Source organism: Aulonocara sp. 'chitande type north' Nkhata Bay, linkage group LG4, assembly GCF_057382095.1.
Source record: "Aulonocara sp. 'chitande type north' Nkhata Bay isolate Kocher_YH1m ecotype deep benthic linkage group LG4, A_spYH_male_GT1.1, whole genome shotgun sequence".
Lineage (NCBI taxonomy): Eukaryota > Metazoa > Chordata > Actinopteri > Cichliformes > Cichlidae > Aulonocara > Aulonocara sp. 'chitande type north' Nkhata Bay.
The window spans coordinates 17,353,134-17,379,711 of record NC_141347.1 but is presented as its reverse complement, the minus strand read 5'-3'; the positions used below and the strand labels follow the sequence as shown (position 1 = coordinate 17,379,711).

General features: G+C 41.5%; 1 protein-coding gene across 2 annotated transcripts; it reads right to left on the bottom strand.

Moving 5' to 3' along the window:
• Positions 1 to 1,616: 1,616 nt before the first annotated feature.
• On the bottom strand, positions 1,617 to 20,837 carry LOC147332295 (uncharacterized). 2 transcript variants are annotated; one of them, XM_086288772.1, is made up of 6 exons: positions 20,710 to 20,837; positions 19,889 to 20,363; positions 18,835 to 19,002; positions 10,245 to 10,369; positions 6,669 to 9,906; positions 1,617 to 3,466 (listed from the first exon to the last, which is right to left on the bottom strand). In XM_086288772.1, exons 2-6 carry the CDS (start codon positions 20,339 to 20,341, stop codon positions 3,035 to 3,037), a joined length of 4,416 nt encoding a protein of 1,471 aa, XP_086144898.1. In that variant the 5' UTR covers positions 20,342 to 20,363; positions 20,710 to 20,837; the 3' UTR covers positions 1,617 to 3,034. The 2 variants fall into 2 exon arrangements, with proteins under 2 accessions (XP_086144898.1, XP_086144896.1); XM_086288770.1 differs by lacking the exon at positions 20,710 to 20,837 and adding an exon at positions 20,456 to 20,674.
• Between the last annotated feature and the right edge of the window lie 5,741 nt (positions 20,838 to 26,578).

Here is a 26,578-nt window from a genome sequence, read left to right as displayed (position 1 = left end):
GCTAGCTAGCACGCAGTATGGAAAAAGTCAGCATAACGAAAATAAACTCCACCTAAACTTGGTTCATTTCTGACCCAGAGAGACTGCAGGTCATAACTTCTTACCTGAAATTCAGTTCACACTTGGACCGGCGGCCGCCTCGGGTCTCTTTTCCTTCTGCGTCCCCTTTCCTTCATCCACCTGCTGGCTTCCACCACTTGCTAATGTTACTGAATCTGTGGAAGCTCCGCGATAGCCACCACACGAAGTAACGAGTAACGAGCCTATCTAAATCCCAGTAACGACTGACGCGTTCCTGATTTTGGCATAATAACTAGTTACCGTGCTCGTTATCACAATAATAACGTAGTTACTGTAACGCGTTAGTCCCAACACTGGCTCCTAGTGATACTGGTACGTTGTACAAAGTGGATGGAATAATGAAGAAGCAGGGCTTCCTCCAATTTATTCAACTTCACCTCAAATCAACAGCTAGATGGTTGAAACTTGGACTCACCTGGGTGTTCCAACAGGACAATCCAAACACACAGCAAAACTGGTTTTGGGCTGGATAAAGCAGGCTAACGTTAATGTACTGGAATGGCCTTCCCAAAGCCCCGACCTAAACTATCATCTATTTAGTCTTTCATTTCTTAATGTATCTGTACTTCATGTTACGTGCATCAGTGATAGTTTCCTATCAAGTGAAACATTTTTAACTATCCGGTTGTTCAGTGATGACGTGACGAATCCTACTTCCGGGTCTAAAGTAGTCTGCGTTTAATATGGCTTTTGTGTTGTTAACATGTTTAATGTTATGTATTTTCTTCTATTTGATCTTAAAAAGCTCCTAAAACAGTTAGTGATCCCTGTTGACCTCCCTCGGCTTTTATTACCACTAATCATTTATTTAAGCTCAGTTTTTAAAACCTTAGGATGGAACCACAGCCCAGCCCATGCAGCAGTATATTAATGACTAACCTCGTATTGTGGATGGATTATCTCAGTTGTTCTCCTGGCTGAAGTTTGGTCCTTTTACAGCATCCTGCCATGCGATTACATTTGTTTCTGACCACCAACAACACTCACGTTAACTTTTATCGAGTGGAAAAAAAAGTTAGCTTGTTTATATTATGCTAACATAGCTGTGTCGCTGGCGGTCACGTAGCACATCATTATATACCAGCTAGCCCAACTTCAGTAACCCTACAAACGTCACTGCTGTTTAGTTTTCTGTCTTCATTTATGCTGGAAGTGATAACAGAGCTGTACGTTTTAATTTGTTTCCAAAACCCCGCAGTCAGGACATGCTATATTGTATTTAGATAGAAGCTAGCGAGCTAACTCCCTGCTAACTTCTAACTCCGTTAAATGTCATAAATTCCGTTTTCATGGATGCCTGGATGTTAAACTCAATTGTTACACCTGGTAGAGCAGAACGCTGATCATTTTATTAAAGATGAAAGACTTTAGACAGTTTTTCAACTCTCAGTAATGCCACAGTGATCGTTTGCTATATGGACCTGCAGCGGAGTTTAGACCCAGACACGGCTAGTGACGTCAGACTGAACAACCGGATAAGATGTTAGTATGTTGCTCAGAAAGGATATTCATTTTTTTCCAGCCATTTAAAGACACAGAGCTTTATTTTCCTCTATTTGCATAATTCAACCCTTGCTACAAATCTGAATCTAATTTGAAGTCAGAAATATGGTGACAGCTCATGACCATATGTGTAAGCTCACATGAAGTGAGCTCTGAAGTCATGCTTGCAGATGTCTACCTGTCTGCAGTGGATTCAAAAGAGCTGAATTCATCTTAAATCTATGTAAATCCACTACAAACACACCAATGTGGACACTTAACAGTTAAATACAAAATCTTTGGCAAAGGCGTAAACATGCTGCACATTCATTAAAAATGCATTGTCCATTAACTATAACATTACAGACAGAAGATGCTTCTTTATTTATTTTATTTTTTACCATCAAACGACATATGATATTTGTGATTTTTAGCATCTTGGACATCCTGCACATTTCCACTCTCATTTGGAAAAACCTGTGCACTATCTGGTGCATTCCTGCAGCAATTCTTCAGAACATCTTTATCTGTCTTCAGAGGTAGCAAGTCTGTTGGCACAGTCACTTCCAGGACAAAAATATTAAGAATCTAAAAAAATACTTTTGATGTGAAAAAAAGAAAACTGCTCTTTAGCCTTTCAGTGTAACAATACCAAATGACCTAAATAAAATTATAATTGTTTTCACTTTTTTAACATGCACCCCCTTTTTGAATGTACAGATATACAGAGGAGAAAAAATATATTACAAATTCAGGACAAATGCTCCAGATTGCTGTAAAAAAAAAAAAAGTCACAAAATGCTGAGCGTTTTCTTTATTAACTGTAAAGTAATGTTAGATAACAGCCGGAACTTTAATATGGTATATAATATAGTCCTATGTAAATGCAGTTAGGTGTGTACCAGTTTTAAACACTATTAACGTACATTTTCATCAATCCCCATTAATCAAACAGCAAAAATTTTAAAAAATAGAAAATACGATATTAAAGCCGTACGTTAATCCACAAAAACATATGGGAGTCATCCAGTAATGCCAATAATATATTGTTTTTCTTTTTGCTTTATCTGCTGTATATGTGCAGCATGTTTAAATACAGTAAGTCAAAGAGCTGATTGATGTAAGAGTTTTTGTTTTTTTTGACTGACGCCTGAGGTTGGAGAATGAAAACACACTATTTCAGTTTCCTCATCCAAGTTATTAAAAATGTATGCAAACTCTGGTCTAGTCTTTTTATTGCACCTGAAGTCATGACCTCCCGGGGAAGAAAGCTCGCTGTAAACTGGCAGGCAGCTGGATTTAAATATGAAAAATAAATCTCCACGAGTTTAAATGCAGACATGAAAAATTAGTCATACAACACGAGGAGTCAAGAAAGAGGTAACAACATGTGTTGGTATATAAACATTGGCCCAGTGGTGATTTCGCCTGACGCAGTAACATTAAAAAGACGTGATGACCAGTGACCACGTTAACTGGTGGTTTTACTCTCATGTGCTGGAGTGGCCACGCTGCCTCTTTTACTGTGTGCTGGAGTCTTGTTCACTTTGCCATTCATCCCCTTAAGGTTGTACAGCCGGCTGAAACTCAAGTTAAATGGAGTTCTCCCATCCTGCACTTCCGGTCCAGATGCCGTCTGGTTGTGAGACTGAGTACTGAGCTGGATCTGTGGGTTCATATGGAGTAAGGAGGAGTTTGGATAAGGAGTTTGGTTCTGTGCTGCTGAATCCTGGCTCTGCTGGCTTTGGGAGACCCGTTTCCGTCCGGCTATAGATCCCACAGTACCCGTCACCAGTGGTTGAGGTGGTCTGGTTGACGTTTTGTGAAGAGATGACATATTATCAAAGAAATTCGGATTACGCTGGACCCTCTGTTTTTGAGGTTTGGGTGAAGAGTGTGAAAGCTGCAGAAAAAAGAAAGACAGAGGAGATGTCTGACTCAGGGTGTGTGTAACACTTCTGCAGCCAACAGTTTCTCATATTTAATCTATTATATGTGGGGCAACTTATCTATAATGCAGTGTAGGATTCTTACACTCACACACGCATTAGCAAGTGACATATAAGCTTTGTTGCAAATGGAAAAGAGAGGGTGCAAAGTGTCTGTGTTATTTTCACGTTCATTAATATTACATGACTGAAATAAGCTAAAACATGCAAACAACACTTCACTGACTCAGACTGAGTACTCTGAGATGAAAGGCAGTGGATTCGGGGCAAGAGTGAGTGAGTTAAACACCAATAAATGTGAAACCTATTCATCTTTTAGACTCCTTTAAATACTCTATCAGTGCAAACAAGCACAGCACGTCATTATAAATATGCCACCTTTATTCGCACGAGGCATCCTTCTTCAATAATGAACAAAGCATGGTTGTGCTGCTGTGTTTCAACTTAGTGATGCTCTTCTGGTGAAAGGTTCATGGATCAACACACAAACACAGAAACAAATGCTGTAAATTATATTACATAGGATTTCAATTATATACAGTACTGTGCAAAACTCTTGATCCAACCCTGAATTTGTTATATATTTTGTACTCTTTCTTTTTAAGTGATCTTGAGCAATAGTTCTTGAGGCTTTAAGAGTCTTTCTTTGAACAACGGCTACTTTTCACATGTTTAACAATAATGGAATTCCTAAAGAGCTATAAGCCAAAAAAGAATATGATGTGCAGTGTGAGGAACAGTATCTGAAAGTCATGTCCTTCAGAAACAGGGGGGGGGGGGATCCAGCATAAACCTGAGAGAAGCTGGGCCTTCAATGATCTACTGTTCACTGAAGCCTCATCAGAAATGGCCTCAATGGAAATGTGTCTGGCAAGAAGCCATTCCAGAAGGGAAGCAGAGAGAATGGGCTGAGATATACAAATCACATAATAACTGGACTGAAAATCAGGGTCAGCAGGTCTTATAGAGTGATGAATCCAAATTTGAAAATTTAGTTTAAATCATCATGAGCCAGCTGAGGTGCAAGGTAAAACAGTAAGTCTACACGGTGGAGGCGCTGTCACGGTTTGGATCTGAATTTTAGATGGTGGGGATCTTACTGGAACTGATGGAATTTATGAATGCAGAAAAAAATCCACCATGCATTACCTTCTGGAAAGCATTTTATTAGCATGACAATATGACAACGATCCAAAACACACTACCAAGGCAGTAAAAGAATACCTGATTAAAGCCCAGAGCTCACACCTTCAAGTTATTGAAGCAGTATGGGATCATCTTGACAGAACAAAAGAAAAGGCAGCCAACATCCAAAGAAGCCTGGAGAACTATTCCTGAAGACTACTTCAAGAAATTGCAGAAAGGCTGCCTATCAGACTTCAGACTGTGTTGAAAAAAACATGCAGTCATATAAATGTTCAAAATTAGAATTGTGCAAACTCTGTTTTTGCTTTATATACTTTTCCTGCCCAAGCATAAAGAAATGAGGGGCGGCTCAAGACTTTAGCACAATACTGTATGTTATTAAAGCCTTCACATTCAATTTTTCTAAACTTTGATGAAACTTAATATAAAAAACTGTCAGTGAAGAACAAAAAGGCACTTTGATAAATGCACTATTTCAAGTTTCTTTATATAGCACATTTCATATGACAGGCATAGACTTAACAAGCTTCAAAGCAGAAGGAAAAAGGACATCACACATGGCAAAAACTTCTAAAATAAGAGATTAAATGGTCTGTATTTGTATAGCGCTTTACTCAGTCCCTAAGGACCCCAAAGCGCTTTACACATTCAGTCATCCACCCATTCACACACAGGTGCACACAGCACTGACAGCGCCACCAGGCCCTCCACCACCAGTAGGCAACGGGTGAAGTGTCTTGCCCACGGACACAACGACTGAGACTATCAGAGCCGGGGCTCGAACCGGCAACCTTCCGATTACAAGACGAACTGCCAACTCTTGAGCCACAATCGCCTTTTACACTTTAAAAAGGGATTTTGATCAGCAGGATAAAAAATATAGGAATAAAAATAACACTGATCCTGAAAAATTTCCCCATTGATCACACACGTGCAAAAAGAGATACGCTTTGAGTCTCTTTTTAAAAGAACACACTGGTGTAGCAGTAGTAGTTGTAGTAGTAAGTGGTAGAGTGGGACCATAAAACTAGATGATTTAGAAATCATTCAGTATTTGCTTTGTGATTCAAGCGATGCCAGGAGGTCTAGATTCAGTAAGCACACCGACAGAGTGAAAAGAGGCTGTCATTCATCGATTTTACAAGCAGTGAGAAATTATTTTACTGGGAGGCGAAGAGACCCTGAATCCTCCCTTAGTTACACTGTAATAGGCCTAGACTGCTGAGGGCTTCCTATGATGCACTGATTCTTCTTCCCTTATTTCTTTTCATTCTATGTGTTTAAACACATCTCTGCATTTAATCATTAGTTATTAATCTCTTACTATGGCTCTCTTCCACAGCATGTGTTTTATCTTGTCTGAAAATAAAAGCATCAGAAAAGGCTGAGACTGTGACAGGAAGCACCTACAACTGTAGATATGTTGTTTTTAAAGATGATAAAAGGCCGGCTTAGAGATAGTGAGCATGTGCTTCTACAAGCTAAGATCACACCCACATTTTTGGCATGCTTCGGGTTTTTTCCGTCACGCAAGTTAACACAGAGTAAAGCCTTGGGATCTACTAAAACATTTATTTTGCCCTCATTTAGTTGTAAAATACATTTGGGCATCTAATTATGAACCCTGGCAATGCAATGGGTGCGTTTCTTCAAGAGACTAAGGATGTTGGCGGATACAGATATGTTTACCAAGGCTCCAATGGAAGATTGACACCACTTTCATGTTTGCATACTAAACAGTTTCAGCTGCTTAGCTCAGCTTAGCACAGAGACTGGAAACGATGGACATACAGCAGCAACTAAGTGTCTCAAGGTCACCAATTGAAAAACTGTGTTTTTTTTAATTAAGTTGTCAAAGAAGGAAAAATGTGTTACCTTAATTTCAATTAATTAGTGTGATGTTTTTGTTTTTTAACAAAATCCAGTTGTATATATACCCATTTGGATATGATTGGCAAACTAAAGAAACGTTTTGTTGGTTTTAAATGTTATTCTGATCAGTGCTCATACCTTCTGTCCCTCTGTCTGCCTCTTTGACTGGGGGCTCGCTCTCCTCTCTGTACCCCTGGGTCTTATTTCCACCTGGTTTGAAGCGTTCTCCCTCCCCTCTCTGTCTGGTCTCCCTCCCTCTGTTGATTTAATGTCACCAGCGGACGATCGCTTTGGCTTTGATCTCTCTTTACTTGACCCTCCTGCAGTCATTCCTCCATCCACCAGTCTGTCTGCAGCTGACTGGCTCCTTGCCACCTTTCTCGTAGGCGTTTGGACCTCTTTGTCTTTTCCTCCTGTTTCAGTTGAATCTTTGCCTCGTTTAATTTGCACCATTATTCTATTAGTATCCTCACTGCCTCTCATCTCTGTCCCCTGGGATTCTTGCTCTTCCCTCGTCTCGGCCACACTCAGTTTCCTCCCATGTTCGTCCTCTTCACTCGCTTCTTCTTCACTTGCCTTGTTCTCTACCTCCCTAGTTTCCACTTTTTTTCCAAGTAAAGAAGAACTGGGGACTTTAGCGGCCCCAGTCAAAGTCTGTGTTTCACTGTGTGCCGTACCTAATGTAGCATCACTTGAGCTGTAATTTATGTGTGCAGGACCGGTGCCAGTGGCGGGAGAATTTAGACTATTTGTGTGTGCGAAATTAATGTGATCCGCTATCATCCCCTGGTCACGAGAAGCCATGTGGTCAAAAACAGGCTCATTAAAAAGCGAGTCGCTACATTCATAATACTCTTCAGAGGTGGTGGAGAGAGTGGAGTCCTCTCGTGAGGAGATATAACCATCAAAAATGTCTGGCGATAGAGAATCCAAGGCTGGCGTGCGTGGAGAAAATCCATCAGGAGTGGGAGTGTGTGCTTTAAGCGACTGTGATCGGTGCACAGGTGTTTGCGAACGGAAGTCCGGCAGGTGTGTTTCGGTGAGGTGTAAACGCAGGGCTTTTTCGGGCGTGTGTGTGCCAACACGTCCTGTAGAAGTTTGTTCTTGAAAGGTGCTGTGCGTGTTGTGATTTGCAGTATTTCGCATATTAACCTCATTGTCTACATGTGTGAGTCTTACTTGTTCACCTTGCTGGCTGTGGGTGTCTGTAGCAGATGTGTGTGCGCCATCGCCGTTATGAGGTCGCAGACATGAGGTCGAGAACACTGGCGCTGTCGAAGAATTCAGAGCCTCCATCTGATCCATGTCCTGTGGTTTAGAAAATGATATCCTTTGGGGTTCATGTACTCTTGCGAGAAATGTTCTGCACTGTGTCACATTTTCACCTTTTCTGTCTGACACGTCACCAGATTCAGAGCCTGTCAGAGTCCTTTCAGGGCTCGCTGTATCTGCCTGCGCTGTTGCTACACAGCGTGCGTCCATCTTCCCAATAATCCTGCAATCTTCGGAAGTTTCGAGGTCAACATCTTTTGGAATGATTTCTTGAATTTTCAATGCGGCTGCCTTTGGTGCATCATTAATCAAAGCGTCTGACTTGTGCAGCTCGCTTCCAGCGACCGTCTGGGATGCTGCTCCGTCATCGTCTTGCTCATCTGCTTCCACACTTGTCTCTTTAGATTCTTGCTTTGAAGTTTCTTCAGGATTCCCTGTGTTCTCTGTGTCTTTTTGTGCCCCTGCCTTACTGGTACTGTCGTCCTGCAGCTCAGGGACAGTTTGACACTCTTTTACCAGAGATGTCTGCTCAACAGCTGCCACATCAAACGCACTGTGGGCCACGAGGGGCCCTGTGCTGGCCTCGGGCCTCCTAACAAGACGGATCTCCGGCAGTTTCTGCCCATTGCTGGTGCTGCTGTCACTCATAACTATCTGTATGGTACGAGGTTTAGGGATAGGGGGAGCTGGGGTCAAAGAAGAGGATGCAGGGAGGGGTGGATTTGGTGTTGTAACGGAAGAAGTAAGAGGAAGGGCAGAGGAGCTGGTGGAGGGAACAGAAGCGCTAGAAGATGTGCTTGAGTGCACTGTAGTAATAGGAATGTGGTTATTTTTAGACTGTGTGGCAGAAACCAGGGAGGTGGAAATGTTGCTGTGGACAGTTGGAGTCTGGATGCTAGAAGCCACTTCAGTAGAGATTTGCGGTTGCTTGTGAACAGCTCGTGTTTGTGAATCCGCCTGTGGTGGTGGGGTCTTTTCTTTCGTACCTTGTTCTGTGTTTAATTCTGGGGAGTCGGGAATCTGAGGGGTGTGTGCACCGTTTGGTGTTGGGGTGTGTGTCCTGTGCACAGCAGAACTTTGTGTGCTCAATCTACTTGTAGGTTCTGCTTTCTTTTCTGTGTTTAATTCTGGGAGCGAGCCTGACTCAGCGTGACTGTTTGATGAGACGGGTTGTTCTGCGTGGGAAATCTTCCCCTCGTCAGAAGCGGGTGCTTCGCTGCTGGATTGGGGAAGTGCTTGTGCACCGAGGGGAGTATCAAGGCCTGCCTCTTGGTTAGTGGTTGTGCTTAAATCAAATTTATTCTTGGGGCTGACAGAATTAGCGGCGTCTGACTGCAGGTCAGACTTTTCCTCAGATGCAGGTGATTTCTGTTCAGATGCCTCTTTGTTATGTGTGACATCACTGAGTTGTGCTTGCTGTGCTTTTTCTACAGCATCATCAACCATGGATTTAGCCTGTGCTGGTTGGAGTGCATTCACCTCCTCTTGTTTAGGAGTCGCCTGTGTGGGCTTGGCGACTTCTTCCTTGGATTCCTTTGTGCTGCTGAACGGACTGCTAAACCTGATCGCCTGGCTGGTTTCAAACATCTCTGAACGCTGCAAGTGGACTTGAGTTGGTTTTTTGGCATCCCGAACATTAATGAACCCTATGACATCACTGGGGGGGTCAGGTTCTGGCCATGTGGGCAGGTATGCGATTAAGCATGCTTTTTCTAGATTTATTAATCCAGGATGGAGAGGAGGAGATTCTTTTGTCGATTCTTCACTAGCCTTGCCTCGCCTCTTCTTCTTGGAGTTCTCTGGATTTTGGGGTTCTTTGGGGCTTTCTTGGTTAACAGAGGTGGTGGGGCCGGGGTTGGTCAAAGCAACCAGGGCATATTTTGGGCTGTACAACTTCCTCGCAATCTCAGCAGAAGGGGGTATGACAGGGGCGGGCTGTGGGAGGGGTTCCGGCTCAGGTTCAGGCTCTGTGATGGTCTGCCGGAGGTCAACAGAACTGGAGGACAGATAGAGGAAGCGAAACAGTCGGTCGAAGCCATCCACAGCCTGGCCTGTAACCACGGTGATGAGATTCCTATCCAGACGTGAGGCCATCCAAGTGAAGCTGCACAAAAAACAAATATGAACAAATAAAAAATGCAAATTCAGACTTATTTAAACTGCACCACGATACCACAAAACAAACTACACTACACTGCAAGCATAATGAAGTAATCAGCAATGACTGCAAACGTAAAAGTATAATAATCCAGTCACTTAGGAACTGCACGGTTACTCTAGTAGATTGGATACATTTACAACCTGTTTGTCTGCTATGTCGACAAGCCATTGTTTATTTATCTCTTGTGCCAAGTTGGCAGTTTCAAAAGCAGGTGGAGCACAAGGGGATAATCTTTTTCTGACACATTCTCCCTCCTTCTCACACACGTGATGTGCACTGACCTGTACGACCCAGACACAGCTTTGTCTCCATCAACGAACATGAATCTGTGACCCATTCGCCCTCTGACCTTGGTGCAGGACCTCGTGTAGAACTCCGCTCCTTCTGAGCAGCGGACACGAAGGTGCTGAAACACAAACAAACACGCAATTTTTGTACATATTAAAGACCCAAAACTGCCTTCATAACCTGTGACCTGCATTATAGAATAAAAGCCTGCCAAACAATGTGAGTAGAGACCGTGAGTCACACTACGTCAGCCAAAGAACAATAACATCCACAAATAATAGTAATATCAAACATTTACAACTCAAATGTAGCCAATGTAGAATTTTCTTTTTTTGCTAACAAACAACTGTTTGCAGCCAAGTGGCGGAGGGCTTTCGCTTTGGTGGCCTCAGAATCTCATCTCTGATTTTTGCAGATGATGTGGTTCTGTTGGCTTCATCGGGTGAGGGCCTCCAGCTCGCACTGGAACGGTTCGCAGCCGAGTGTGAAGCAGCGGGAATGAGGATCAGCACCTCCAAATCTGAGGCCATGGTTCTCAGCCGGAAAAGGGTGGAGTGCCCACTCCGGGTCGGGGATGAGTTCCTGCCCCAAGTGGAGGAGTTCAAGTATCTCGGGGTCTTGTTCGCGAGTGATGGGAGAAGGGAGCCGGAGATCGACAGACGGATTGGGGCTGCAGCTGCAGTAATGCGGACGCTGCACCGGTCCGTCGTGGTGAAGAGGGAGCTGAGTGTAAAAGCGAAGCTCTCAATTTACCGGTCGATCTACGTCCCTACCCTCACCTATGGCCACGAGCTGTGGGTAGTGACCAAAAGAACGAGATCGCGGATACAAGCGGCAGAAATGAGCTTCCTCCGAAGGATGGCTGGCCTCTCCCTTAGAGATAGGGTGAGAAGTTCGGCCATCCGGGAGGGGCTCAGAGTAGAGCAGCTGCTGCTCCACATCGAAAGGAGCCAGCTGAGGTGGTTCGGGCATCTGACAAGGATGCCCCCTGGGCGCCTCCTGGGTGAGGTGTTCCAGGCATGTCCCACCGGGAGGAGGCCCCGGGGCAGACCCAGGACACGCTGGAGAGATTATATCTCTCGGCTGGCCTGGGAACGCCTTGGTATTCCCCCGGATAAGCTGGAGGAGGTGGCTGGGGAGAGGGAGGTCTGGGCCTCTTTGCTTAGGCTGCTGCCCCCGCGACCCGGCCCCGGACAAAGCGGATGAAGATGGATGGATGGATGGATGGATGGAACAACTGTTTGCCTTAATAATAATCCCTAAAACATAGATACAGAAGTCATTAGCAGTCATTTTCCACTTACTGCCTTAATCTAAGGCAATTGCTCCATGTGTTCAAACATCTAAGCAATCACACAAACTACAGCCAGTGTAAACACTCTGCTTAAAACTTACACAACCCACATTATGATGTCTGGCTTGTCTTTACTTGATTTGAAAACCTATATTCCCCACCTTTGTTGGAAACTGTCTGTTTTTCATGCCTCTTAAAAGCACAGCATATGTGTTATAAAATAAGCCTTCTGAGTCAATTTTCCTGCACCTGCTTTTGCCTATAATGTGTTAAGGCTCAAAGCCTATAATGAAAATAATTATTCCTTTCAACAGAAAACATGTTTTCCTTCCATCTGTCCATTGTCATTAGCCATTTCTGGGTCCAATCACTTCTTCTGATCTCAAAATCAAACAAATGTTGAAATACCACTTAGGCTATGTTCACACTGCAGGTCTTAATGCTCAATTCCGATTTTTTTGATCAAATCCGATTTTTTTGTCTGCTTGTTCACACTACAAATAAAAGGTGACAGCAAACGCGCTCTAGTGTGAATCCTCAAAGCGGCCCGCATGCGCAAAAGAAGACGTCACACACACTGCACTCTGTTTAGATCCAGACCAAGCAGTATGGTTTGACTGATGGCTGTTAATATAAAGACTTGTTTCGGACTTTACGTTTCCCAATTTTTGCTTCAAGTTATTTTGTAAAATGTAATAATTATCCTTATTGCTGTTTTAGAGAGGAGCGGTGCTTCAAAGGATTATACAGTACAAATAAAATGTTCACGTTTCTCCAACGTTGTCTTCTCAACAGTTTCACTGACATCTACACTGGATAACCAGGAAGCGTTCGCGATGTCTTCTCGGGCGCTTCTCCGGAGCTGATAATTGGCGTCTGTCTTGTGTCCGTGACGTAAAAGATGGATTTAATGCGACATGACCGTTCAAACAGCAGTTGCTTTCTAAAAAATCGGATATGTATCGGATTCAGTACCACATACGAAAGTGACCCAGATCGGATTTAAAAATATCGGATTTGTGCCGTTCATACTGTCATACCATGATCGGATATGGGTCGCATAGCAAAAAAGTCGGATTTGATGCGCTTTCGTCTGCAGTGTGAACGTAGCCTTAGTGTTAAAAAAGTCTGTACTGTTTTTAGGTTAAAACACAATGATCCATGCGTTTATTTTCCCAGATGTTACAATAAAGTTTAACGTTCAGGTATCCATGACAAGAGGATTTATAAGGTTAGCTGTGTTATAAGCTAGCACAACATTAGCTAGCTAGTTTCTAAAGATGTTCGACCATGTTTTGACAGAGACAGAAAACTAAATAGTAGCAACATTTGGAGGGTTAGTGAAGTTGTGCTAGTTGGCACACAATTATGTCCTACCTCTGTGGCTAGCTACAATGAAGAGGATTAGGCCCACCTGGGGGGGGGGGGGGGGGGGGGGGGGGGGGCCACATCTTTTTCTTTTCTTTTTTTTTTCCAGAATTCTGAGATTAAAGTCAGAATTCTGGAAAAGAAAAAAGACATGTCCACTTTTTTTCTTTGTTTCTCCTGTGGCCCTAATCCTCTTCCATACTGCAGAGTTATGGTTAGGATAATATAAAACATTAGCACAGGGAAGATGGAGGATGAGTTAAACTGTTTTCAGTAAAAGTTCACGGTTCCAGTTAGTAGAGACAAACGTCATAATATGGCAAATAGAAGATGACGAAAATGTCTGAAATTATTCATCCACAACAAAAGATTAGCCGTTAATATCCCAAACACATTGAATAGCAATCAACTTTTTCTCAGCAGCTAGTGGTGGCTGAAAATAAAAAAAAATAATTCCAAAATAAAAGTTGAACTGATGCCTTGGTTTAAGGTGCTTCTTAAACAATATCTGGATGTCCTTGTTAGACTTCCTATCAACAGTAATTTTGTGTTCAAGGATAGTTTTCTAAAACCTCTGCATCAATTAAAATTAAATGAACGAAATTTAAAAATGAAATGAATGAGAACTATATATATTTACACAGACTGCTGTGGTGACTGAAACCTGTGACCTCATCACTTATCCTACTGAGCTTAATGGCACATTTGAATAATATCATTCCTGACTGTATGATGCTAACATTGTGGAAAGAGCCTGATGTTAGGTTCAACATGCAACAAATGAAATACAACAGAGGTATACAAAACTGTGACTACCTTAAAAGTGTCTATTTCTTAAAATCAGGTTGCAGTAATACTAGTTTGTGTACATGGAGAAGACCAAGTTGCATTAAAGTCTCATCACAATCATGTACTAAAAAAACAAAACAGAGACAAATGCCTTTTATTTCTTCTTTGCAGTAATCTGATCTACATTTCTTACTTTGTAAGAGACGGGCTGACGCAACAACTATTCTACGTGACACAACATCAACATCCATATATGTACGGTTCAGTTTCTGGCATCAATCATTGACAAGTTTTGACCAAGGAGATGACGCCGCAGTTTTAATCATGTTTGCTGGGTGTTGCTGCACGGTTTGGATTACTCACTAAAACAAACGTCTGATCCTGAGCTTACTTTCACTTTGAAATTTTGTTCAGACTGAAAGTGATTCCTTTCTGAAACGTTCAAATATTTGGAGTCTGGGACACCATGAAGCCTGGGAGTTTTTAGAAACAGCTTAAAACATGCTGTACATGAACAGTGCTAACAGAAAAACTGGAGCGCTTGAAAGTAACCACAGTAACTGAATCCTCACATCATCATCTAACCCAATGCACTTTCAGAAAGCAAAAGACAAATAGATACCAACTAAGCCTATGCAATCTCTGTGCATATGCATGTGCAAACATGACCTCTGTGAAAAGCCTGTTTTCAACTATACACCAAACATATAAAATAATGTATGTTGCAATGCTAACATTTAACCAGTGTAAGGTTCATAATAACTGAATGGTACAATATCATTGTTGCAATCATAAACTGATATTAGAAAGTCTGACTCAGTCAAACTTTTCAGAGTTAAATGTTGCAAATATTTTTTATCCTAATACTTGCATGGTGATATTGTATCAATACAGGAACACTAAATATTGATATTTTATTAAAGAAATTAAAATATGGTGGGAACGCTGTGAACAAAAGGCACATGCAACACTACCACCCTAAAAGTACCCCAAAAGGTGCTTTTAGGGTGTTTTTCTTCATTGTCTGTAGTGTTTAAGAGCTAAAAGTCTGTATAAAACTAGTTTAAAAAACATGGTTTCCTTCCATCACTTTTCTACATCACTAGCTGCTTGTCAACTCTGTTGTCATTGACCATTTATAGGTCCAATTGCTTCTTCAGTTCTCAAATATTAAGATACCGCTGAGTGTTAAAAACAATTTATTTCGTTTCAGCTCCAACAAAAAGATCCCAGTTGTTACAATAAAAAAAATAAAGGTTTAGGTATCCATGAACAGGTTTACAAAGTTAGGCAGTGCTATAAGCTCGCAGGACGCAAGCAAACTCTCATTAAATCGACTGAACTGAAAGACCATCTGACAGACTTAACCTCCTAATTTGCAACAAGCTAATACCTAAGTTACATGATTAAACATAGGACATCAATCTCCTTGCATCTACAAAATAATAAGAAAAAAAAAGCGTGGCTTCCTGGTGACAATATTGAATTTTTTCACATTCTGCGACCGAGTGCAACTTGTGGTGACTCAGTGGTTGCCCAGAGATTGAGGGTGTTGCACTCATGACCATGTGGACTGACTGAGGTCACTCTCAGAGAGATTGTTGGAGGTTTGCAAAGAATTGCTGTCTAATTTATAAATGCAGACAGATTGCCAGCATGTTGCCATCAGTCTGATTGAGTTTTTGTCAATGAGTGCAACTTGAGGGACTCGACTCAACAGGCTGCCAGCTGGTTGGATTCTGGTTATATTCATGTAGAAGAAGAAATGTTCATGTAATAGTTAAATGTGAATTTCAATCTATGTAGACAGCAACACATATATATTCATGGATGATTTATCACAGTTAATTGTTGTATTATCCAAAAAAGAATGCATGGAAGTGTTAGACTGACAATCTCATTTTACAAACATAATACAGTAACGTTGGAGAGAGAGAAAAAAAAAAAATCACACCATTACACATATTGACCTTAAGTTGTGTGGTTCTTGTTGTCGTTACTCAGCAGTACATAAATAAGCTCCATAAGCCCAGCAAGGTGTGTAACAGACCCTCAAGTCACCTTGACACACTAGTCCTTTGGTTTGTTGTAAGTGTAGACTTACACTGTCTGATCTGGGGATTTTCACCCTGCCCTTCCGGATGCCTTGACACAACTTTGAGTGCTAAGTCTGTCTGAAAGCCACATGATGCAGCCAAAACATCATGCAGTCAGTCTTCTTGTTTCAGCTCCTCCTCGTTTCTTTTTTTCTGGCATGCTTTGTCTCACAGTAGAAAAACTTGTTTTCCTCCTTCGTTTAGGCACACCCTAAACTTTCTCCTTCCCCCAGTGCATTCCTTTGGTTAACCGATTCGATAAATTGCATTGCATGCTCCAAGTTCATGACGACGAGCATTTGAGCAGTTGTTCAATGCATTTTATGCGGAAATAAAACCACCTCCGAGTGCACTGTGGTTTCAACAGTCTCTACAGTCAATGTGCACACTTTGCTAAACTACTTAAATTAAGCTCTGTCAGCTTGAAGTGTGGCAGTTGGATATTTTCCTAGAAAACCTTCCTGAATAACTGATGGGTAAGAAGAATTTAGTACCTTATTGCCCACTCAGGTGCCAGATTCCACTTACTCTCACTCACTTGGCAACTCATTTCACCACTCATCTGCTCCTCCTCCCATCCCTCCCCTCCAGCCGCTCTATCTCGTCACTTACGGCTTGTGGTAAATTCCCAAACTATCACCTGTTTCCTGCAAGTCATCCTCTGATTGTCTTTCTTGACAGACTTGTCGCTTTTAGAGATGTTTGTGTTAGCTGCTCATCGCCGTCACGTACTCCTGTCTCCTGGCTCTTCAGATTTTCCACATAGATGAGCATCTATTGGTGCACTGTTAATGTTAATGTCATAAATGGCTATGTAGTTTTACTTGGTGAAATAGGCCCCACGCCAAAGGTTGCCTGCCAGTATAACAAAGCAGCAGTATATGACACATCAGGGAGCAAGCCCCTCCAGTGCACTTCATAGGAGAACCTAACAGACTCGCAGTGTATGACTAAGAGAAAGGAAGCACGCTGGCTGTCAAACAAACAAGATTGTGTCCTACTACACTGGATCCATCTCTTAACAGCGTTGTTTTACTTGCTGCAGAGCCACCGTGGATTAAACAGAATAGCAGCTTTGCATGTCATTTTAAAACTCTCTGTCAGGTGTACGTTGTACGCTCCTGTTGGCTAAAACCAGAGAGTGACCTACCTGAAGGAGATACACTTGTCTCTCCATAAATATTAGAAGAAACTGTGGCACAGAATGTCTTTTCTTCATACAGAGCCACTGTGCTATCAAATATTTAATTTAGCAGAGCAACTTCAGCCTGTGTGTCTACTGTGAAGCAAGTAGGAGTAAAACTGTTAAAGACAGATTCTCAGTGCTTATGAATCTAAAGCAAGAAAAAGGTCTGGGACGTCTTAGTAGGAAATAATAACATGGCATTTAATTCAAAAGGCAAATGCAGTGAGTATGAATCGCATATGAAAAACTCATTAAACTGAGCAACCGCTTTCACTTATCATGTCATGTGCCACACAAACATGTGCTTTTGTTGACAAAGCAAACACTGCTGCTATTGAATTTCTTGCTGTTTTGTTGGCAAATTGGATCCAGATGGTACTGAAAGACTGTCAAGCCTGTTTAACTTTAGTTACTCTGAGGCATAAAGTGACAAGTGTGAGTGTTTGTGCATCTTTTCTTATCAGCATGATCTGCACGCATGCATGCTACTTTAGATATTTTGAAATATTTCTGCAGTATTACAGGGACCACTAAGCACACAGGTCGAGCCAATAAGGTACGGCTAATGCTGCAGACGGTAGGCATGATCATGGCTAAAAAAAATTATTCTTCAATTCTGACCAAAATGTAAGTGAAATACATGAAATCAAACATTTATTTAATCAAATAAAGAGCTGTTGAGGACAATGTGCTTGGTGTAAACTGTATAACAATCAGGTGAATTTCATTTTGCCAATTTCATGGAAAATTTCCATTAAATTTTCTTCTGTACTCATGGAAAATTTCAATCCTTTACAGTTGAACCAAACACTCCAACTGGAAACACCTTGCGTTGGATGATTTCAGCTCCTTCTTCCACCTGTCAAGCAAAACTGTGTCCAAGTGAAACAAGCAGACCTTGTGAGAGGCCCCATCTAATGCTGACTAAGCCATTAAAAAACACTACACAGTGAAGTAATATGAGAGAACATTAATCCTGCACAACGACACTTTAACCAGTAATCTATCCTAAACTGTTCTTGAGAAATGATCACACCTAACAGAAAGCAATTGTTTCTTTTGGTTGACTTGAGTTAAAATGATTGTGTTTGCTTTGGCAGCTTTCTACAAAAGATTTATGCCCCAAGAAAACAGTTCAGTGAAAACGCATTTTTATATTCCATGCAACTCCCTTTTAACATGTCCCGGCACGAGAAAGATCTGTTTCATATCTGTGTTTTGATCGTAGCTAGCTACTTACAATATGTAACAATAAAGGTAGGCAGAATGGGATTTATCTGCGTTGCAGTACCAGCTGGGTGGATCTACTGGTGGTTGTGTGGACTCTAGCGTGTGTGCGTGTGAGGGAGACAGTGAGAGACAAAAGAGAGAGGGGAAGCCGGCATGTGCTTCTGTTTATCCGTGCATAACAGAAGTCTCTTGACTTCAGTTGCTTATTTTGCGAGATAATCTGTCCTTGTGTTCTACATCAACAGCCTTACAAAGTTATTTCAGGCTCAAAAACACAGCAAGACTTTCCATTTTGTCCCAAAGGTTTCAATGCACGCGTTTGGGGCCAACAGGCAAAGACGCTCAACTCGTCAGTGAAACATTTACCCTGTAACATTTTGACCTCACATGTCACACAATGAAATTTCGCTTTCTATCTCATTATCATTTGAGTCGTAATCACCTTTTATTGCCTAGGTGGACCGCTTTGAATGGCGACGTCTGTCCAACAGCGTGCTGTGGGAAAACTGAACGGCTGACTTTTATGACTGTTTTCAGCTTTACTTAGAATTTGGACTCACTCTTTCATGATAAGATTCAAATTGCTATGCAAAATGACAAAGTGGGTGGTACCGGCTCACCTTGAGGTGTCCGGCGTGCATGTTGGCCCTCCGACACATGGCCAAGAAATGAGGTAGCGTTGCACGTTCCAGCAGGATGTAAACAGAAACTCTCCTTTTGAAACCAGCATCAAGCAAATCTCTGAAGATGTCGACATCAGTGAAGACGTCCATCACCACTGCGATTACCTGGAGACGCAGAAGCACAGGCACAGGCACAGAACCTAGATCAGCCTCAGATACTCCTATGTAGTTCATGCATGAAAATGAAAACAAAATTCATTACAGAGCAGAAGGATAAAAGCCTCAGCCTTAAGGTTACTGCGCGGACACATTTTTATGCCAAAACAAATAACACTCAAGTTGTTTTTCAGGTTTAAGTAAAATAAGTGTTTCCTATGCAGAGGGAAAGTTCTCACAGCTCTCACAGCTACTTATACAACCGATAACTCGTTTTCTGTCTGAAGCTCTTGAGGAAAATGATCCAGCGAGCTCGTTTCAGGCAAATAACACGTCACAGAGAAGTGATGCTAAGAAATAAGACATGTCATAAATTTCTGCCTCCAGATGACTCAGCCGCATAAACAGACACAAACACTGACTGATAGGCATGAGCGCTGCAAATTACCCATGCAAATACCCCACCTAGCACACATAGTCCACTGTTAGTGGCATAGCTGATAATGGCCATAAATCAAGCTGCACTTTACTCATTTGGTCAGCAGTCTGTAGTCTGACTATACTGACTTCTTTAGACTTTATGCCAGCACTGTGGGTAATTTCAGGACTATGCACAGCTGATTAAAGAAAAAAAAAGTTAGTTAGATGGCTAGAAATCAATATTTTCGGATTTTTATTCAGTCATTAAATGAACTCAGGTGAGTAAACATTAGCATGCTTTGAAGATGAACCAACACACAAGTCATCCAGGAAGCTCAAAACACACATAAATATTGATGAGAAAACAAAGTTTTCATCCGCACTTAAACATGGTTATTTTTATATATTATTTAATGCACAATGTGATGATGAATAGTGCCATTTAATATTATCACAACTGCATTGGCCCACCTACCTTTTGCGCCTGTGCGATCATTTTTCTGACAACCTCTTTGATGTGAGCGTGACCATCCAGCGGCGGCTGCGTGTACACCGTAGTGCGCGTCACCCCCCGGTACGCATCGCTGTCGGGCCAGCCCAGGTCCATCTGCGGGATGGACGTGTCCGACAGCTCTGGCCAGTAGTGAAGCGACAGCGGGGTCTGCACGTCTTCGGCATCCCCCGAGAACAGCTCCAAGCCCGGGTCATAGGGTTCGACGGCGCCGGTGAGAGCTTCCAGCTCCGGGTCTGAGAGGAAACCCCGGAGGCCGCGAGCCTCCAGGTATTTAAAGAACGCCTCGCGACCATCCTGCAGGAGAGCCTCCAGCGCGAGCCGCTGGTCCTCACAGTAGAAGAACTCGGGCTTGGACTCGTGCGTCCGCGGGTTCACGTGGTTATCATCCAGGCACTGAAGCTGGGATAGAGCCATGTCGCGAGCCCGAAATAGTTAACTGAAAAAAAGCAATACAACTTTCATGAACCACCCAGTTCTACGAGGCAGTTCTCCAAAACGTCTCCAGACTTTGGCTGAAGACAGACGCACCTGTGTGCTTTAATTCCTCGCGTTTCTTTAAAAGAGCTGAGCAGCTTAGCTCGAGGTCTGGTAAATATCTTTCATCGTGTCGCCTGCTTCGGTCAGCGCTATAATTCCGCTGGTCAGCCATAATGCATTAACACTGAGCCATTGTTACTACCAAGCTGAAAGGCTACCCGGCAAGAGAGAAAGTAAATAATGAGCGACATGCTGCCTGCGGCACCGCCCGACAGGTGTGACCTTAACAGGCAAAACACACCTACCCACACGCTTTCAGAAAAAGGCAGACCTTTATCACGTGACCTCCAGAGCTTCCCAGTTTTATGAAGTGTTGCAGCGCTGGCAGCAGGAAGATGTCCATCCCTCGATTTGTCCATTAAATCATTTAGATGGCACCTCATGTGAAAACCATCAGCGGATCATACATAGCTGTTTTACCTGTTCTGTCATGTTTTTTTTTTCTTATTTAACTTCCTGCCAGGATGGAAAAGCCCCAGCTTGTGTTTTGTAAAGATCAAATTGAAGCACATAATTACTTTAAAGAAAGACTAAAAACTAAAAGATCAAAGCGGGATTAATAAGATGTAAAATATCACCGAGGGGCAATAGGTACATGCACCATTAAGTTTTTGTTTTTGGTTTGTTTGGGTTTTTTTCTCCTGGTGTCTGTGTTTTCAACCACAAACGTCAGCGTCTCCTGCCTTGTGCACTATGTTTCTGACCTCTGACCTGCACAGAACATGTTGAATAAGAGTTGCAAATAAATTCCCAAATAATTAAAACATTTAGATTTACGCAACCCTTTACAAAACGAAGAACAAGTCTTCACAACCACCGCCAATCAAATGTGTTGCCTCAAGACTTTTATGATCGTTATATCTCTTTTATCAAATAATAACTTCATTTGAACTGCATCTAATACCAGAAACATAGTACCTCGTTGTCAGTAGATTATAGTGACAGGGCAGCCCAGTTACATCTATAAGCATGCATGTGATGTTATTACTGTGTAAGAACAAAGAGATTGCAGTCAAGGCTGAAATTTACTTTTCAGCAGGGAGGTGTTCTCGCCTACAGCTCACTGTTTCTGTTTTTAATGCAGAGCAGGCCTGATGCAGATGCTCAAACTAGAAGTCTGCACATTGCCACCTAAAGAACAATGACGCTTAGAATCAGGCAATGGCGGTATCGCAACATTTCTGGGCACGAAATTTAAACCACTGCTTGTGGTTTTGGGAGAGGCTATACCGTGAGATATTTAGCAATGATTTGTTGATAGCGCTGCAGATTCCACACACACAATTTTACTCCAACTCTGGCTAATGATCAGTTTTCAAACCTCTAAAAGATTTATTATTTTAGTGAGCTAAAATGAAATAAAATTGAAAGATTGGACAGATGGATAAACTAAACAGTGTTTTTCATGCCTAGTTTTAGTTTTTAGTTTGGTTAACTGCAATAACATTGATGCAGTCAGAAAAAGAAGTACACCCTCGGTCAGTTTTAGTATCAGGACACAATAAAGTCAAGAGTTAATATTTATTTATTTTTTTAAACGGATCTAAAATGTTGCAATAATGTGTGAAAAAACAAATGCGCCCCACGATTCAGTAGCTTCTATAACCACATGCAGCAATAACTTGGAATAATGGTTTCCTGTATGATTTTATCAGTGTCTTGCTGTGCAAGTCCACTTTTGTTTACAGCATTGCTTCAATTCAGTAACCTCATGTTGACATTTGATCTCTGAGTGGGTCATTGCAACACCGTTAGTAGAAAAATAGCCTCATTTGACTCCAGAATACCTTGGTATACAAACAAGTTCATGGAGTTCATGGTCTGCAACGTCCCAAATCATCACCCCTCCACCACCGTGCTTGACACAGTTCATTTGTGCTGTTTGTGCTGATATGTTATGTTTACTTTTCTCCATACATAATGCTGTGCATTACAGTCAAACAGCTTCATTTTAATCTTGTTGTGATTTCTAACTTTGCAAACCTAAGCTGCACTGCCATGTTGATTTTAGAGAAAAGAGGCTTTCTTTTGGCATCTCTTCCAAACAAGTCATACTTTTTCAGTCTTTTTCTAATTGTCCTGTCATGAACTTTAACATTTAACATGCTAACTGAGGCCAGTAGAGTCTGAGAGGTACTCTTAGGCTTTTTTGCAGTTTCTCTGAGCATTGCATGGTTTGACCTTGGGGTGAACATGCTGGGATGTGCACTCCTGAGAAGACTGGCAACGCTCTTGAATGACTTCCACTTGTGAATAATCTTTCTCACTGTAGACTTCAAATTGGAACCCTTTCCCGATTGATGTCTAAGATCATCACTGCTGTGTCAGTGCAGCACCTGAAAAACTGCCCGAACTTCTGATTTCATAGGGGGGCTCACACTTGCTGGCGAGCAGTCGATCAAAAGTGTTTTTTTAGACCTTTAAGGACAGGATGATTTTTAATTATTTCCTACATTTGATTTTGCTCTGAATTGCAGTCATTTTAACTGACATGGACTCTCCAGGTGTGTATAAAGCCTGATATTATCCCTGCATGATTTGGCTGTTCCAAAGAGCTCAGAGTCATCCACTGTGAAACGCCCGTCTGCCTTCTTGTTCATTGTGGCTGAGGTCACGTGACTGTGGAGGAAAATCAGCGACAGTCAGCACTCCTTGGTCTTCGTTGGTGTCAAAGTTGGAGTGCAAACCAGGCGTTAGAGCATGTCTCTGAAGAATGGAGAGCTACTTCTTGTGGGTCAAACTTCAGAGTATAGTACAAAAAAACCTGCAGACTTGAATATCATTCACTGCAGAGTAGATATGCTTCATCCTCTCCCCTTTACCGATCCATCAGTCAATACAACATTACAACATCCACTGTGAAACGCTTGCCTGCTTATCATTCCTTACTTTCTTACTTCATGAGATAAATATTCCATCGCATTCACACTTCTATCAGTGTTTTCATATAAAGACGGTCTCTCTATACTGTATAATCCAAGCTTTCTTTATGCCGGACTGTCAGGTGGATGTCAGGTGTAAAGGTGAGTATAGTGAGTGATGACTCATCTCGTCTTTCACTCCCAGACTGGCTGCATTTGACCCATTAGTTTAGTAAACAGTTTTTCTGGTTCGCAGGATGTTTGACCAGTTTCCCTTCACTCCGTGGTCTAACCAGCCAGGGGCCAGTAAGTCAGTCAAACTGGTTCCTCTGTTTCAGTGTTTTTTACTGTTCACACCTGTAAATAGCTTTGATGTAAGAGCTCACACGCCTTCCTCAGCCGTTTGCTGTTTAACCATCAACCTCGACTGAGAGACCTACACACTTGTCCCTCACACTGCCTCCTCATCTCTCATCAGTAATCTGGTTCATCCTGTGTTCTTTTCTACCATCTATCTTGTCCCGTTTCACCGTGACACAAATATGTCACTATAGAAATCTTGGCATCTCTCTCACACACACTTACACACAAACCTTATCCCTTCATCCACAACTCAGACACTTCAAAGTGACTCAGCAGTTTTAAAAAAGATCAGAGGGAGAAAACAGCAGTGCTATTTCTGGTACACCTTTAACTCCTTTTCTTCTTTCCCCCCGTTGGATTGCGGTAGCTTATTGACTAACTGTCAGTGACAAGCCAGGGATGACTCTGTCAGGAAGAATGAAAATAGAGGTTTGTTAGAACAAAAGCAGTGACAAGAGAGTGAAAGGCAACAGAAGTGATTGAGAGCAGAGGAATGGTCAAACGTAACCCAGTTTACCAGCTTCATGTCAAACATTACAGTGTGGTGAGAGAAGCGGCTCTGCATTCCTTACATAACGGCGGCCGAATGTCAGCGCAAAACTGTCCTTAACATCGGTGACGTGATGCGTTATCGCACAGATCTATTATTATGTTGACAGAATTACATGCCAGTGAGGCGTCTCCTGGCACAGGATACAATAAGACCATAAAATGAGCAAGTGTTGTAAAACTCTAATTACCATATAAGTAACATGTACATATTTGTTGACACTTTTATAAAATACACCTAAAAGACAAGTAACAACTCTTTTAACTTGACTAGAATTTCATGTTTAGGTTGTGTGGATATATACATGGATATGTTTTCCTCTTTAAGAGAGTTTTAGACACGTCTAAAGTGATTCTAGTTTTTTAGTTCCTTTTTGTTAACCAGGGTTTGATTTACTCAATCATAATACCAATTTTTGTTTAATCAGAGAGATCAAGCTTTATTGTATTTGCCCGTTGTGCTCAGTGTCCACTCAAAAATGTATTAAGATCCAGGAAAAACGAGTAGATTGGCACGCTACAGTAGCTTTTCCTGTTGATGCAGTTAACAAACTGATGTACTTAATCAGACTGAGAAAACTTTTAAAAAGATAGATGTTGTTTATATGTTAAAAGCGGGTCATTATATTCTCTTGCAATAGATACCGACCTTCGGGGGCCCAAGATGTACCTGTGTGCCAAGTTTGGTTACTCAGCTCCTGATGGTCTATGAGGAATTAATGGACAAAGAAACAAACAAACAGAGAGACAGCCCTTATTATTATTATTATTATTATTATTATCTGAATTTAATATAATTATATTAATTAATAATTATATCATTTAATTTACTGAAATTGTGATGAATATGCTGTGTACATATGAAAATAATGCCCCTGGAATTTTGCTGTTTGACATTAAACAGAAGAAAGACTCATAGTGGACTCTATTTGACCGGGAGCATTTCCAAAACTTTTAAGTGTGGAGGCACAGGGCAGACCAACAATGGTGCTTGGAGGTAGCAGGGAGGATCAAAATGCTTAGTATATTACTTATTAATATTTAATAAGTTTAGAAAATTTATGTACAAACCACAGTTTTTAAGCTCATATGTGGCCCTGCCTCCAGATTTATTATGTAAAAAGTGGAGCTGCATCAGAATTTAAACCTAATCTTTTGATGGATAGCTGAAAAAAGTTATAAAATTATAATTTTACTTACATGGCATAATAATTCACTGGTTACATATTCAAACATGTTTAAAATACCTAATACCTAAAGTCATGTGAAATAAAAACAAATCAGAATCATATACATGATATTATTGGATTTTAATTATTGATTTATTCATGTGTATGTTCCTGTAATGTTGCTCAGCAGCTTGGTTATAAAACTGAAGTTAATCTGTAAAAATAATAAGTATCTAAAACTTTAAATTATATAGCATTGGGCACAAATTCAATAATTGCATTCAAAATATGGAGTAATCTAAAGTAAAAGCCGAAAGTAGCATAACATTGAAATACTCAAAGTACAAGTACATTAAATCTGTTAAATTTAATTGACCATTTAATTAAATGGTTTGGGGGATTGTGAGATTAGCAGTGCTCCAATGGCTTTGGTAGAGGGAACTTCAGGATAAAACTGATTATGAAAAAAAAAAAAAAAAAGGGGGGGGGGGGGGGGGGGGGGGAATAGCACCAACAAAACTGATCAAGATCACAGCAAATTATGGCACATGTGACCTTTTCATTAAAAAGAACACAAGATCATTGTAAAATACACACTAAAAGCAGATACAGTAAATACCAAATAAAGTCCAAGCTTCAGGGCTCAAAGATGTGAATGTATCACTTTATTTCAATGATTTTGTTACAGGATAAGGAAGACCGATCCAAGTTCTTGCTGTCAGTCACATGAAGTTTGTTCCTCTTAAGCAACTGCAACAGTTTCAACAGAAGCAAAACATGTATACAATGTTTAAATTCACTTGCAGTATATGTATTTTAAGATCACACGTGGATAAGAATAAATACTCAAGAACAAACGATTGATCAGTAAATTGAGTTGAGCATGTTACATTTTAAGCAGCGCGTTTTTCTTCTTTTTTTGTATTAACAAAGCGATGTCGGGGCAGTGTTCGTCTTACTGTCACACTGTAACACAGTAACTCCTTTCACTGGTCCACTGAGCACGCTCAAACACACACACGCACACACACATATATACGCGCACACAGATACAATCAACACAATCAACACACTTCTCACTCCCTCATCGTCACACAACATGCATGTATGTATGTAAAGACTGCAGCTTTACACCTGTACAGACACCCCCCCCCCCCCCCCCCCCCCACACA

Excerpts from the sequence above, each read along its gene's own strand:
- LOC147332295 (XM_086288772.1), bottom strand. The coding sequence starts at position 20,341 with ATGGCTCTATCCCAGCTTCAGTGCCTGGATGATAACCACGTGAACCCG. Across the intron at positions 19,003-19,888 it reads TGATCGCACAGGCGCAAAAG|GTAATCGCAGTGGTGATGGA; the intron begins GTAGGTGGGCCA and ends CTGCGTCTCCAG. Across the intron at positions 3,467-6,668 it reads GGCAGACAGAGGGACAGAAG|CTTTCACACTCTTCACCCAA; the intron begins GTATGAGCACTG and ends TTTTTTCTGCAG.